At 55.3% G+C, this 15,617-nt stretch overlaps 1 protein-coding gene across 2 annotated transcripts in view; it reads left to right on the top strand.

The window, feature by feature from the left end:
- PSD2 (pleckstrin and Sec7 domain containing 2) overlaps nt 1-15,617 on the top strand; it is a 78,112-nt gene that overhangs the window by 30,319 nt on the left and 32,176 nt on the right. Inside the window, exons 2-5 of one of the 2 annotated variants that reach the window (XM_061423653.1) lie at nt 6,861-6,940; nt 9,261-9,674; nt 12,977-13,444; nt 13,768-13,962. In XM_061423653.1, coding sequence (XP_061279637.1) covers nt 9,301-9,674; nt 12,977-13,444; nt 13,768-13,962 — 1,037 coding nt within the window. In that variant the 5' untranslated portion in view covers nt 6,861-6,940; nt 9,261-9,300. The remainder of the gene's footprint in view (nt 1-6,860; nt 6,941-9,260; nt 9,675-12,976; nt 13,445-13,767; nt 13,963-15,617) is intronic. The other variant, XM_061423652.1, reaches the window with a different exon arrangement.

Raw genomic sequence — 15,617 nt, forward strand, 5'->3', positions numbered from 1 at the left:
AAGAGTGGAACAAGGAGGCAGATGTGAGTGCTTGGAGAGGCACTTTGCAGAGGGTGGCGTGGATGGCAGGGCTGGCATGGTGATAAAGATGGGCAGGAGGCCCTGCCGTGGTCCAACACAAGATGTTGAGGCACTGATTTGAGGCTGCAGCGTGCATGGGGGGCTGTGGGGTGGGCTAGGGATTCATGTGATGGCCCTGCTGAAATGGGGACGGGGTGGAAAAGGGATGGAGTAAGGAGAGATTAAGAGGCAGAGTGATGAGCACTGGTGTTGGTCGGGGAGCAGTCACAGGATGGCTGGGGGAGGCTGTGGAGAATGCTGTTTTCAGTGTGTGGGGTCTAGGGTATTTTCCAGGTCAAAGGAACAGTGTGTGGAGAGCTCCCCAGGTCTTGGTGGCCACCTGTGACCCCCTCTTAGGAGCTTGCTTGGGATGAGGGCGGAGGGAAGGCCTCACACAGCCTGCAGCAGGGGGCGGACAGTGGGGCTCTCAGGCACCAGCAGGGGCGGGACTTTGAGGGGAGACAGGGCCGGCTCAGAGGCAGCTGCCACTATGAAAGTCAGGATGAACACTGCCTTGCAGGCCCCCCATGTCCCTTACTTCATTTTGCTTCTTCATACTTGTTGGCAGAGTCCCCACCCTGGTTAAATCCAGTGCCTGGTCTGCCCTCCGCCCTCTGCGCTGCTGAATGGGGCTAAGAAAATCCACTGCCCAACTGGTCTCACTTGTAGTTCAAATCCATGAACTTCAAGTGGGTCTTTAGCACTGCCGTGCAGTCCCACATGGGTCCAGGCCCACCCCCTCACTCCCTACCATAGCTATTTCACTCTTTCTGTTCTGCCTTCAGCCCTAGCTTCTCTCCTGCAGTCCATTCTCAAAGCATAGGACTTTGCCTCCTACTTCTTTGAGAATGCAAAAGCAGTCTTCGGACTGCCAGTGCTGTGTTCATCCATCCATGGGCCTCTGCACCATGGGTCTGCCTTTCCCCATCCCTGTGGGTGTAGGATCCCTGCTCCTGGTTTAGGACACCCTCTATTGTGCAAGAGATCCCATCCCCTTGTGGAATAGAGGGGGGCCTATAATGTGGGGGGCCCACACTGCTCCAGCAAATGTCCCCTCCTGCTTTACAGGTCCTCCTAGACTGGATCATTCCATCAGCAGATATCTTGTTATTGTTTCTCCTGTCTTAAAAGATGACTCCCATTTTCTTCAGCCAGCTATCCCTGCATCTCTGTGCTCCCCTTTACAGCAAAATGCCCCAGAAAGGTTGTCCATTGACTGCTCTTCTTGGGGTGACCAGTGACCTCCGTGTTGCTGTATGCAATGGCCTCAGTCCTCATCTGTATCATCTGACAACTTCAGTCTCTCCCTCTTCCCTGAAATGCATTCCTTGACCTCCAGGACGTCCATTGTCCTGTTTCCCGCTGACCTCACGGCTGCTCCTCCTCAGTCTCCTTCTCTCCCACTACCACCTTATAACATTGGCGTGCCAGGGACTCAGCCCTTGAGTGGCTGCTCTTCCTCATTTGCATTCACTCTTGAGTTGACATCAACCAGTCCTGTGGCTTTACACACTACCTATGTGCTCTCAGCTCCCAAATTTGTATCCCAAATCTTGATTTCTGTCCTGAGCTCCAATAGCTCACTCAGCATCTTGGCCGCCATGTCTGCTGGACACCTCAAACTCAACTTGTCCAAAACTGAGCTCCTTTCTTCCTGATCTTCCTTCCCAAACTTGCTCCATCCAGTCTTCTCCATCTCAGGAATGGTGCCTCCATCCTTCCAGGTGCTCAGGCTCCAAACTCTGGTGTCATTCCTGACTTCTCTTTTTCTCTCCTACCCTGTGGACTGTCCATCAAGAGGTGAGGCTTATACCAGCCTCTAGGTCTCCCATCAGTGGGCTATGGCTGAATAGAAGGGTCAGTTTTAGAGATGAGGACAAGAAGGCAATTGTGCAATGGCCCAGCACAGACCCTGTGCTGAAGCCTGAAGCAGAGACAGGAGAGGGCAGGGGAAGAGCAGGGGGAGGGGAAGAGGGGACTCCACAAGGGAGGGGTTAAGTAGCGTGACATAATCAGGAGGTTGGGAGAGGGTGAGGAGGAAGGTCTCAGGACAGAAGGCAGAGAAGAGGCAGGGTAGACAGAGAACAACACGAGGTGTTGTTCTGGAGGGTGTAGGGTAAGTGCAAATTGGGCAGGGAGAAGGGAGTTTGACGTTTCTTGGTTATCTCTTCTGGCTGTTGAATCAGACTGAGGGGAAGCTGCTCAGGGTTTGAGCCCGTGGAGTCTGCCCCAACCCAGGCTTTTTAGCCAAGGCAGGACTTGTTGGGAGGACTTGCCCTTGGTCAGTTCACTGTAGCTTTGGGGGTTCAACTCTCAGTCTATAGGCTCATGGCTCAAATGTGACTCAAGAAGCAGAGTGAGTCCCAGGTGCCAACTGAAGTTCCAGGAAGACAGGCAGCAGCCAACTTAACCAGAGCAACCTTGTCCTCTGTTGCTCCTCATAACTGAGGGCTCGCCCTGCAGGGAAAATTGGCTGAGGGCGGAGTCACCACCTATAAACCTGATTCAGGGTTTGACAGCAGGCGCTGTGAAGTTCATCAGTGTTGAGGGCTCTCCAGCCAGCATGCAGATGTATGCAAATACTAAACAAATGAAGGTGCCAAGTGGCTGGAGGGTACAGAGTGAAGTAAGCTGGGGGATGTCAAAGAATGACCTTTGCAGAGCTGGGCCCAGGGGCTCCTAAAGTCCCAGCAGGCTGTGGGGCACATGCAAATAAGATGCAAATGCACACCAGCCCTAGGAACCTCTGCTTGCTGACCATGGGAAAGGAGGCCTTTTAGACCCCCACGACCAAAGGCAAAGCTGGTTCCCCAGGGGCCAGGCTGAGAGGCGGAAAGCCAGGTGGTGCTGGGCTCCTGGTTAATCCCAGATTGACATTACCCGTAGGGGATGGGCACCTTTTAAGGGAGGTTCAGGCCTCTGGCCCTTGCCCAGTACCCCATGTGGCTTTTGTGCCTTGAGATGGAAAGATTGGAGGGAGCTTGGCCTGGGGACCAGGCAGGTGGGTCCTCACCTGCCTCAGGAAAGGGAGGGGCACCCTCTCTGTCCCACCCTTCTGATCCCCACAGGAGCCATTCCCCTGCTTTCACCCTCCGGCTGAGTCTCTGATGCCGCTGCCTCAGTACCTGCTCTGATAGGCTGCCCGGGGCGAATGTCTGCTGGGACCCCTGGGTGTCCTGGACTGCTCTCCTGTGCATTCCGCCCCCAGCATGGGCAGCCAGCTTGCTTCCCTGCAGACCTGAGAGATGGTTCTGCAAGAGCAGTAGCTGCTGCCCGTCACTGAGCACTTGTGCCCACTCTGAGCTGAGCCTTGCACCCACAGCATCTCCTCTGTTTTCCCTACAACCTTGAGAGATGGATGCTGTTAGCACCCCACCGCCCATGTTGCTGAGGAAGGGTCTGAGGCCCAGAGAGGTGGGCAACTGTCCCGAGGTCACACAGCTTGTGGGATTTGAAGCTAGGTCTGTCTGACTGCAGGGTTAGGGCGCTGACCCACCCTCCTGGACTGTTCCATCTGAGGCACTTGTTGCTGCACAAGGTGGTCCAAGCTAAGAAGACCAGGTGAGTAGAGGGATTAGGGTCACTTTGGGGAGTAGAAGCAGGGCAGTTCTCAAGGCTCCTGGCTAGACATGCCTATCCTGGACGCCTATCCTGCCCTGGGCAGGCAGATCATGGAGGAAGCACACGCCCAGCTGACCTGTGCCTATAAGTGTGCTTATAGCTTTGGGGCGACAGCAAGGTCCAGGCCTCCAGACTCATCAGCTGGCAGAAGTTATGGGGCAGCATGGTGAGCTGTGTGATCCAGGGGCCCCACCTCCCTGGTGCCTGTGCTGTCAGCGGCTCAGCAGGTTCTCTTGGAAGCCTGGAGTGCGCAGGGCTGGGCCGGCCCAGGCCCTGTGAGTGGTATGGGGTGCAGCTGGCCAAGGTCTGTTCTGAGCACTTACAACACACCTGCCCTTTTCGCTGATTACCTTACTTAACAATCCTTGTGTGTTTGTGTATGTGTGAAGATTCCAGCTTATGTGCTGAAATCTGGGTGAGCTGGGGAATCAGTTAGTGTTGCACAAATTTGGGGGAAGGGCAGTGGAACCACTGGGGGTGTTCAGCTTGGGTTCCCAGGAGGCAGAGAATAGAGCTGAGAATGAAAGTTTTCCAGCTTTTTTTCCTTTTCTTGCAAGCAGCCTTCATGAAACTCTGAGTGGATGGTGTCAGAGGTGGAAGGTCCTTGGGGATTGTCCAGGTTGGGGTTCATGCCCAGTTTCTATGGATGGGCTGTAGGGGTCCATAAGACTCTCAACACACACACACAAATGTTGTGCACTGTGTGAGTCTGTCTGGAGCAAGATCCAGAGCTCCATCAGATGCTCAAGGAGGTCTCAGGGTTAGAAATGGTTGGGAATCTCTGATGCACACAGGGAAATGAGGCCAGAAAAGGGTTTCCTTTGCCCAAGCTCCCCTAGCACCCTGAAGGGCAACACCTGAGTGCCTGGCTCCTAGCCCTGCTCTCTGGGACACTGTGATCTTACTGTTGCCTCTACACTGACATTCCAGAATGATTTTCTCTGCTCCTGGTCCCCGTATATACCCTACCTTGGACATCCCACCCACTCTTAGATTTGGCTTGTCCTGGGTAGTACTCAGCACCACAGGTCCCCTACCCCAGTTCTGCCTCATGTTCTTCCGTTTCTTTTAAGTGCACCTGTACTCCCCCATCTCCTCCCAAATCCACTCAGCTACCTGACGCCACCAGTGTGGCTGTGGTCGCTGTGGGTGCCTGTCTCCCCCACCCCCTGCTCTAGCCTGAAGCAGTGGGTTGTCCCTTCCCTGCCCTGGCTTCTCCTAGAGCAGAATGGTTTCAACGCCAGCTGCCCAGTGATGTAGGTCTAACTGCCCTAGACCTTGCCCCAGGCCTGAGGACTCCTCATCCCACCTCACGTCCCACTGGGGGACCACCTTCTGAGTGGCTGCTGCCTCCCTCCGTGTGTGTTTTTGTGTCTCAGTGTGTGTGTGCGTGTGTGTTTGTGCCCACCAATGCTGTACTGTATGCTTGCTCACAGACATGTGCACAGGCGCCTGCACCTTCGTATCTGCCCTCTGTCTTATAGAACATGTTGGGCCCTCCAGCCCTTTTCTTGAGCTTCCCACACTCCCTGGCTTGGGTCCCAGCATGGAAGGCACTTTATGAAGTTATCCCTTTGACAGTCCTGTGTGATTCTAAGCAGACACCAGCCTTGTCACTTTCCACCTTTGGGACCCTGAGCATGGTCCTCAACCTCTCTCAGCCTCTGCCTACAGTGGGGATGGTGGTAATCTCTAGGTTTTCATTTGCCAAATATTTAAAAAGTGACCACTGTTTCCCAGGCCCTGTTCTAGGCTCTGGGGGAGACAGCAGTGAACGTGACCTAGTTCCCACCCTCACTGAACTCACTAGCTAGTGAGGGAGACGGGCAGAAAATAAGGAAACAAATGGAAAATGGAGTTTCAGGTCTGCTAAGTGGTGCTTAGCAGACACAGTGCTCTGTGAAGAAATGTGAAAGAGTGCTGGGTAATCAGGGAGGACCTCTCTGAAGAGACAGCATTGGAGTTAGGCCCTGAGTGACAGAAGAGGCAGTCATTTAAAGATCTAGGAAAGGAGCATTCTAGGCCAAGGGTACAGCTGGTGCAAAGGCCCTGAGGTGGGAATGAGCTCAGGGAGCAGAAAGAAGGCCAGTGTGGCTGCTGGGGTGGGGGATGGGCCGAGGGCCGTGAACCAGCTCAGGCAGAGCCTTTTTAGGCCATGCTGAGGAGGCCAGATTGGCGATGGGAGCCGATGGGATTACCAGTGAGGGAGGGGGTGTGATGTAATTTGTGTTTTCACAACTCCAGCTGCCATGGGAGAAGTGGGAAGGGGGCTAAGGTTGTTATAGGAACACCTGAGACCTGGCCCAACCACAGTTCTGTTAACCATCCTGGGTCCCATCTTGGTTGGTGCTGAAAAAGAGGCTGCTCAGCCCAAGGTTATCCCAAGGGCAGTCCACGGAGCCACCGCCTGGAGTGGGGCCTGGTTCTGGCTGAGGGAGGAGGCAGGAGATGTAGCCACTGCCAGCCTGTCATTTGCAGGCATCTCCTTGGCATGGGTGCCCTGTGGCCCAGCTGTCCCCCTGTCCCCTGCTCTTGCCGGCAGGGCTGGAAGTGGGCAGGGCCACTGCTTTGGGTAGATGCTTCTGGTGGAGGATTTGAGCCCATGATCCCATGGGAGGGTCTGGGAAATGGGGGCTCATCCTGTACTCCCAGCCCATCCCGGTGCAGAGAGAGGCTGCTCTTGAGTCTCGAGGCAGCTACTCACCCTGTGACCTCAGGCAAACCTTTTCCTGGTTCTGTGCCTCAGTCTCCCCATATGTCAAATGCGTTAGTAGAGAGAGTGGGCTGTAGCTGCCTCTCTCCTTGACCTCTGTAGTGTGTTTGTTCTTCCTTGGATCTCAACCCTCTCAGCACTCATGACCTTAAGTTCTGCCACCAGCCCTGGGGAAGGAGAGTGGAGGTAATGCCCCCCGTCTTGCAGATGGGTTCATAAAGATCATAAAGGTCAGACGGGACAGTGATGAGTCCCAGGGCACATGGTGATTCAGAGCAAGGATTTGGGGCATCATTTAACATTCTGCTTGGAAGATCCCCCTGTATGCACCCTTCCTTGGGTCTAGCAAGAGAGGGAGGGGTCCTGGCTCAGCTTTTTCTGGGCTCAGTTGGCCTTTAGCCCAGGCAGGGACTCTGGGCCCCTGCCCAAAGTGGAGCTCAATGTGCCCCTTGTCTGTCCACCCCAGAAGCTGAGGACACGGCCCCGTGCCCGGTGTTGGCAGAACCTCCATCACGCTGTCAGCTGCAGGAGGACGTGGCAGGGCAGGTAGGGCTGGAGCCAGCCTGAGGCAGCTGCTGGGCATCGGGGGTGACCTGGGGCCTCCCAAGAGGTCCTTGATTTGTTCACAACCCTGGCTTTGGGGCTGGTGTAGACTGAGCACCAGGGGAAGCCACTTATGCTCTCAAATGTCAGGCTTCCCTGGGAGCTCAGGCAGAGTCCTGGCCAAAGGGGAGGCACTGCGCCCTGCTGGGCTCAGCCTCCCTGTGTGGCTATGGGAGCCTGAGGGATCCTGGTGGAATTGGGTTGATGCTCTGTGCCCCAGATCCAGTGCTCCCCCATGCCTGTGGGCTAGAAAGCAGACCAGAGGACCAGAACTCAGGCAGCAGGCCCATAGACCTCCTTGTCCCTCCTCTTCCCTTTCTAAATGCTTCCCTCCCTGCAAGGAGTCTCAGCTGAGGCGATGACCTCCTGTTCTCCCTCCTCTGAGCACACAACCTGAGGGAATGGACTGAAATAGCAACTGCAGCAAGGGATTTAGGGCAGACCAGAAAGAATCCCTCACTCAGTGCCAAGCCCCTTGGGGTCCCCAGCGTCCTAGGATCAGGGCCCAGATAGTCTGGAGCCTGGCTCGGCACTTTTTTTTAAAGTCTGTGGAAGTTTTCTCTTTTTTTTAGAGTAAAAATCTTCTGCTCACACAGTCTTCAGAACTCTAGGAGGCAACACTCAGGGGTGGGGGTGCTGAGGCCCCAGATCCCCCATCAGTCCTGCTCTCTTCTGCTCCATGTTTGAAAACCAAGGAGCACGTGAACCTTAAGTGGTCCTCTGGTGACAGACCTCCCTCCAATTGCTCAGGAGCCCCCAGAGTAGGCTCACTTTCCTCTCCGGGCTCATCTCTATGTGGGAAGTTTCTCCTGGAGTCCAACACAGTGTTTCCCAAACTTGCCGTATGATAAGAGTAACAGGTCACTAGACCCATTCTCCGGAGACTCTGATTCAGGAGGCCTGGGGGAGGGCCTGTATTTAACAAGTTCCTCCAGGTGATGACCAGGTGAGTGTAGGAAGTGTGGGCCTCCCTTAAATCCCTGTTGCTGTACCCACAGCTTGTTCTGCTGCAGCTCAGAAGGCTGACCAGTCATTTTCCTCCTCCAGCCTTTCCTGAACCCCCAGCACCTCTTCTCCAGAGGAGAGTGGGGATGCTGGGGGAAGCTGAAGCCTGAAGAGAGGAGGAAGGGAGTTCTTGGGAGGGACTGGTCTGTGTCCTTGCTGGCAGAGGTCACTGGGGTGGTGTAGGGCAGAAATGGCCGCAGACAGAGAGGGCTAAGGCACACAGCCCATCACTCCGCCCTCCCACCTGAGATTGGGCAGGAAGCCTCTGGGAAACTGAGCTGGTTCTGATGTGTTTAAAAAGGGATGGGGTGGAGGTGGCAGGTAAAATGGGTCTCCTCATTTTACAGAGGAGAAACAGACCCGGAGCAGGCAGAGGGAAGGGGGTGTTGGCCTGGGGGGAGCAGTGAGGAGTCCCAACCTGGACCCTCACAAGGTCACACAGTGAGTTGGGCTCCCCTGGAGGGCCCCATGGCAGCCTCCTCACGAGCCCCTCTTCAAGGCTGGGTGAGCTCTGGGGGCCAAGTGTCGAAGGGAACCCCAGCTCCCCCGCCCCCTCTCCAGTTCCCTCTCGCACCGCCAGAGCGTTGGGCGCTGCGTGGTGGAGGAAGCCCCGATCTCCGTTGAGTCTCCCGGGTGGCGCCGCCCCCGCTCAGCACCCTGGACAGCACCTCGTTCTGCGCCTCAGGATAGCCTCCACCGGGCCTCGCTTTGGCTTCTCTGGGGTGGCCTCTGTTCTGACTGACATCCTTGCCTCCTCTCTTAACTCCCTGTAAAGGCAGACCCTAATCCAGAGCTCTCCATGCACACTTCTCTGGCTCCTGGAGCCAGGACGAGGGAACATGGAAAGAGGCAAAGTGGCTGCCTGCTGTCGGCCTGGGGTTTTGTTCCTTCACTCACCAGCAGGAAAGGAAGTGGTCTTGGAGGAGTCTTGGACCTTTCCCTAGTCCTGCCCAGCCCAGATCTTCCTTAGAGGTTTTGGTGACTTCTGAAGGACACAGCAGAGATACATAAGAGGTCAGGGAAGGTAGGACTAGGGCACAGTGGTGGCTGGGGGTCAGGGGAGAGGTGAGTGGGGCTGGCCTGAGCAAGGCAGTGAGACTCAGACTCCTCCAAGACCCTAGCTAAGACGTCCTTGGAAGATCATCTGGGCCCACCTCTTCGTCCTCAGGCAGGCTGCCTGGTGCTGGTTCTACTGGGCATTGAACTCCCAGCACCTGTTCTTTCTGATCCACCCCGTTCTCTCTCCATCTGCTGCCAGGTCTAAAGGAGTCCCTAGAGCGGCCAGCAGGGGGAGAAGCATGGATGAGGATACGCTTCTGTCCACACTGCCTGGGGAAGATGGTGCCACCTGGGACCCCAGCCTGGAACCTGAGGAGGAACCTGGGGTCCAGAATGGAATGGCCTCCAGTGAGGACCTAAACAGTAGCCACACCAGCCCAGGGCATGCAAGGAGGGGCCCCCTGGCAGGCACCAAGGGGCATACAAAAGGCCTGGACATGGCCCTCCATGGCCTCAGCCTTGGCCTCTCCCTCACCAATGGCCTAGCCCTCGGGCCAGACTCAAACGTTCTGGAACATTCTACAGACCCCAGGCCGTGGAGGGCTGGTGGGCTGGCTGAGGGGGACGATGCCTCCAGGAGCCTCTGTCCAGACACTGAGGATCCTCCACTGGGGTGAGTGGGAGTCTCAGAATGGGGGTCACCACATTTGCTCCAGTGCTGCATGGCCTGGGCCTTGCCACTTAGCCTTTCTGGTTCTTCTTTTCCTCATACTTGAAATGGGAATTTGATGTCCCTGTTTTGGGAGGATAGAGCTATAAGAGAGATTTCAAAGGCCAACATGCCTGTTGTGTCCCCACTCTCAGTGCCCCTAATCACCAGCGGCTGTTTCTTTTTAAAAGTTTTAAAACTTTTTTCTTTTCTTTTCTTTTCCATTATTGCTTATTACAGATATTGACTATAGTTCTCTGTGCTATACAGTAGGATATTGTTGTTTGTCCATTCTATATATAATGATTTGCATCTGTCATCCCAAACTCCCAGCCCATCCCTTCCTCACCTCCCCTTCCACCGCTGTTTCTATGTAGAGCTTGAGGGCCACACTCCCTCCATCCCAGGCTGGGCATCAGAGTTCCAAACTGCCTTGATGTGGGAGGTCATCTGGCCCATCCTTCTGCTTCCTGGAGATGAGAACTGACCTAAAGAGAGTAGGTTTTGTAGATTAATCTCTGTCAGCTATTCCTCCTTGAGTGCCATCTGGGAATTCGACAAGGAACTCCTACTTATTGGAGTAAGTCCTACTTCCTGGAGTTACAGCCCTATTTCTATTATCTCCAGCTGCAGGTGGAGAGGCTTGGCATCTTAGAGGTCCCAGTTGGACAAGGAGGGTAGGGATGGTTCAGGGGAATGTTTAGAAGCCCCCAAGGTGAGCTGAGAAAAGAAAGCATATAGAAGGTTTAGTGTGCCCTGCTGCAGGGGCTTCCCTGGTGGCACTAGTGGTAAAGAACCAGCTTGCCAGTGCAGGAGACATAAGAGACACAGGTTCGATCGCTGGGTGGGGAAGATCCCTTGGAGTAGAAGATGGCAACCCACTCCAGTATTCTTGCCTTGAGAATTCCATAGACAGAGGAGCCTGGCAGGCTATGGTCCATAGGGTTGCAAAGAGTCAGACATGACTGAATGACTGAGCAGGCATGCACGCACGCATGCACCCCATGTGTACTGTGTACTGATGCATGCATGACAGTGTGTGAGCCTGTCGGTGTTCCTGGCCTGTGCATTAGGGGCACATTTGGGTGTGCACGTGGATGCATGTGTCACATGCATCCTAGCTGGAGTCACACACTCCTAGCTGGAGTGTGTCTAGGTCTGAAGACAGAGTCAGATGCCTGCATGTACTGGGTGTGCCATATGAGGGTTTCCACCTGGGCAGGACCTAGTGTGGTGTGGGGCCTCGTGAGGTGCAGGCAGGGGGCTGCGGCTTCTTGGAGCTGCTGTTAGTGTTTAGGTGGTATAGTTTTGGAGGCTGGCTGAAGGTTGGGCAGTGGGAGTCTGCAGACTGGGCTAATGGTCTTCAAGCCCCTATCAAAACTGCCCTACAAGTGTGAAAGGGCATGAAAGGGTGGGATATGTGGGAGAACCATTCATGGTTCTGATATGGGATGAGCCCCCAAGGGCAGGACTCTGTCTTATTGTTCTAGGACCCCGTACGGGCTTGGCAGAGAGAGCTGCTGGGCAGATTTGGGGTGTCTGCTCTGGCGGCCAGGGCAGTGGCCCTTCTCTTCCCTCCTGTCCTCCCAGAGGTCAGTAGAGGCAGCTTCCACCCCAGCCCCCTGCTGGGCAGCCTACTTGTGACCCAGTGTGACACTTTCCCCTACTTCCTTTTCTAAATGAGACCGCCCTCTCAACTCCTGTGGGACTGGAGTGGGTGATGGCTGTGGTCTCAGCTTTTCACTCTCAGGTCAGTATTTCTCCAGGAAGCATGCAGGAATCAAATCTCAGGCATGGTGGTGGGGGTGGTGCAGTGTCCAAGGAGTGCCTTGAGGGAGTGGAGCACTGCCTCATTCTCCAAATCTGACTCAGTCTCTGTGAGACCCCAGGGGTTGGGGGATAAGCAGGACATCCTCCAAGGGACCAGGGTGTGCTTCTTTGCAAATGGTGGGCCCTATAAATTAGGTCTGAAATGGGCCGGGCTCAGCCTGCTTCTTTCTTTTGCTGTTTCTGTTTCTCTCTCTCTGTCTCTCTTTATCTGTTACTCTCTGCCTCCCTTATTCTGTCTCTGTTTTCTGTGCTCTCTGTATTTCTTTTCTGCCTCATTCTTGTCTCTCTTATTTCTCTTCTTTTTTCTCTCTCTCTCCTTGTCTCTATTTTGATCTCTTTTAGTCCCCTTCCTCGCCTGACTTCCCTGTTCACTTGCGCGTCTCCCCAGTGGGTAAGAGGCCTCGCTTCATCTGTGTGTGTTGCTCTATTTTAGGTTCTGGGGATACATCAGTGAACAGAATATACAAAAACTCCTACTCTCATGGAGCTTATGGTCTAGTGAGGAGACAGATAATAAATCATAAAAATAATAGATAATTACATAGTATGTTGGAAGGGGGCAAGTACCTTGGAAAAACTGAAGTAAGAAAGAGGGATTGGGGAAGAGAGTAGGTCCCAGTTATAAGTAGGGCAATCAGAGTGAGAAAGGGATGTGGAAGGGAGGCTCCAGCTTGAGGGAAGTGCACTCTGGGCAGAGGAAACCACTGGTGCCAGGGCCTCTCTGGGGGGCAGCACAAGGCAGGGCTTAGGCAGCAGAGTGGGCCTCCAGGCTGACAGGCATCTGCTCATTCACCCAGCGCACCATTCGGCAAGACTTAGAGGATCTCCTGTGTGCTGGGTGCTCCCTGGCCTTGTGTGTGGCGGGGGAAACAGGTGTAAATAGGGGAATAAACAGAAGGCGACAGGCTGGGAGGGGCTAGGAGGAGATAAAGGGGCACCCTGAGGATAGACACTAATGAGGGGCCACTGTGGTGGGTGGTCTGGGCCTGCCTCCCTCAGTTTCTCCAAAGAGGTGACATTAAGGCAAGGCCTGGGCAGCCAAGCTAAGAACCACCCAGTTTGTGGGGACAGCAAAACTGTGACCCAGTGAGACACTAGCTGTGATGGGGAGCCTGGAAAGAGGAGCCCCCTCCCCATCTCCTGGGCCAGGCAGGAGTGAGAGTCACGCTCATTCATTTAGATGAATGATACCGACTGGGGGCCAAGCCTGGTGGGCACTGCGGGGGGCAGGACCATGCCTGTCCTTTCAAACTGTACCCCAGTACCCAGCCTGGCATCTGGCACCTGTGCTCAGTAAGGGTTGGCTGAGAGAATAAACAGGACACGATCCCTGCCAGGTCCCCACACCCAGGGAGCTCCCAGACATGGACTGGTGCCATCCTAGCACCTGTAAGGGGCCATCTGGCAGGACGGTGACTGGTCCACACATCCCACAGGCCGGGTGGCCCTGGAGAGCCAGATGTGCGAGACGGCTTCAGCGCCACGTTTGAGAAGATTGTGGAGTCGGAGCTGCTGCGGGGCACCCAGTACAGCAGCCTGGACTCCCTGGACGTGCTGAGCCTCACGGACGAGAGCGACAGCTGTGTCAGCTTCGAGGCCCCTCTCACGCCCCTCATCCAGCAGCGGGCCCGGGACAGCCCTGAGCTGGGTGCGGGCTTGGGCACTGGGGACATGGGGTCTGAGGGGGACATGGGAGCAGCTGGTGGTGGTGGGGTGCTCGGCAGCCCCCTGCGGCGCTCCATCTCCGGCAGCCGCTCCGAAAATGTCCTGAGCCGCCTGTCTCTCACGGCGGTGCCCAACGGCTTCCATGAAGACGGACCCCTGGGCCCACGTGGGGATGAGGAGGACGATGAGGAGGAGGAGGAGGAGGAGGAGGACACGGACAAGCTGCTGAACTCGGCCAGGTGAGGCAGGGCCCGGGCTGGGAGCCGAGAGAACCCAGAGGAGGCAAAACGAGTCAGGATAAGCCAGGGCCCAGAGTGAACGGCCCTCTGCACCCAGACCTCCCACCCCCTGCCTGAGGTTCCATCCTGCCCTTCCAGGTCTTTCCAGCCTGGGTGGGGTCAGGGGGCTGATCATCTAATGGTTTCCTCTGAGGGTTTTTCTGGAGGTCTAACTTGATTCTGTCCTGATGCAGTGGAGCTTCTTTCCCTGGTCTTGGGAGACCTTCCAGCCCCTGCCCAAGGGTCTCTGACCCCCTCATCCCCACCCCGCCTTCCCTCTTCAGCGACCCCAGCCTGAAGGATGGCCTGTCGGACTCGGACTCAGAGCTGAGCAGCTCAGAGGGGCTGGAGTCTGGCAGCACAGACCCACTGGCCAATGGGGGCCAGGGCGTCAGTGAGGCTGCCCGCCGGCTGGCGCGCCGGCTCTACCACCTGGAGGGCTTTCAGCGCTGCGATGTGGCCCGGCAGCTGGGCAAGAAGTGAGTTGCATCTCCATCCCCCACCCCAAGCAAACCTCGTGTCAGCCCAGGGTGATGTGGTGACTTCCCTCAGGGGTGCCTAGTGCTGGGGGCTCCCAACAGTCTCCAAGAACTGCCTCTGTCCTCATTCTGGGCCTTGCCCTAAATCCATTTCCTTTCTGGGCTGCCTGGGCAAGGGCCCCTGCTCCTAGGGAGGGGAGGTAGGGTTGGGGGGCCCCTCGGGGCTGGGAGAGTGGCAAGGACGGAGCAGCCAGGCAGGGTCTCGTGGGTGAACTAATGAGGCCAGGGACAGAGGAGCGCCTGGTCTGAACAAGGACTGCCTGGGACCCTGGAGCTGGGCAAGGGGACCCTGACCCTCACTGAGCCCCACTCACTGTCTATTGGGACCAGCTGAAGAGGGGGACTGCCTACATACAAGCCCGGGTCTTTGGACTCAGGGAACTAGCCAGGTTTAAGTCCCGGGGGTGGGGGACATCAGCTGTGAAGTCAGTCGGTGTGTCATGAGCAGGTCTGGCCGCCAGCACGCCCGCCTCCCTTGTCTGTCTGCCTTGTCCTCCAGAGGGGCCCCCACACCCACATAAGCCTTCAGGTTGCACAGAGGCAGGCCTGGCCTCCAGCGAGGGCTGCTCCCAGGCTAAGAGAGTTAGCCCAGGCTCTAGACCCCAAGTTAGAGTTGACGGGGCCTCGGGCCACAGGAGGTCCTGAGGACACCCCTCTTCTCCCCACTCCCACCTCTTCCACCCTCCTTAGCCCCCACAGTGCTCCTGCCTGGGCCTCCCCCCAAATCATGTTGCCCGCACCCTCGCCTCTCCCACTGGACTACAGACCCCCAACCTAATGACATCCTCCTTCATTAAAGTTGATCCCCACCCTCCCCTGTCTTTTCAACCATTCTGTCTTCATGAGTTTTCTCATCAGCATTTAATTGTGCTTAACCATCTCCCATCTGAAACAAAAATCCTTCCTCAAATGTACTTCCTCCCCCTGCCTCTTCACAGCCAAAATTCTGTCTTCTGCTCTGGGTGGCCTCTGTCCTCTCCCCTTCTGCACACTCACCATCTCCAGGTTGGCTTCTTCCTGGTCCCCCACTGCCCTACACAAGCCCCTCTTGCTAGAGTCAGTAGCAGCCTGGTCTCTTTGAATATGGTGGCCTCAACTCTCTCCCCTTCAACAGCCTCGACACACCTGCCACTCCTTTCTTCTTCAATTAAACTTTCAATGATGAAAATTTCAAGCACACACGAAAGCAGAGAAAGTAATACCTTAAACCTCCTTGTACCCATTATTCAGCTTCACAGTTATCAACATTTTTCTATTCTTGTTTGATCTCTTCCCACCACAGCTTCCCCTCACATTTGCTGGAATATTTTAAACCATATTTCAGACTCTATCATATGATCCATAAATGTTTAGTATGTGTCTCTAACTGACTAGGATTTTTTTTTAGATAGTCATAATTTCTGACAAAATTCCTTAGTATCTCTAACATTCAGTCAATGTTTAATTTGCTCTGGTTGTCTGAAAAATGTTTGTTCAAATCAGCACACAAATAAGGTCTTTGATTACATTTGGCCAGTATGTTTCTTAGGTCCCTTGTAGCCAACAGCAGTTGCCAGGCCCCCCCCCTTTTGGTAATGCCATGTATTTGTTGAGGA

This window comes from Bos javanicus, chromosome 7 (assembly GCF_032452875.1).
Source record: "Bos javanicus breed banteng chromosome 7, ARS-OSU_banteng_1.0, whole genome shotgun sequence".
NCBI lineage: Eukaryota > Metazoa > Chordata > Mammalia > Artiodactyla > Bovidae > Bos > Bos javanicus.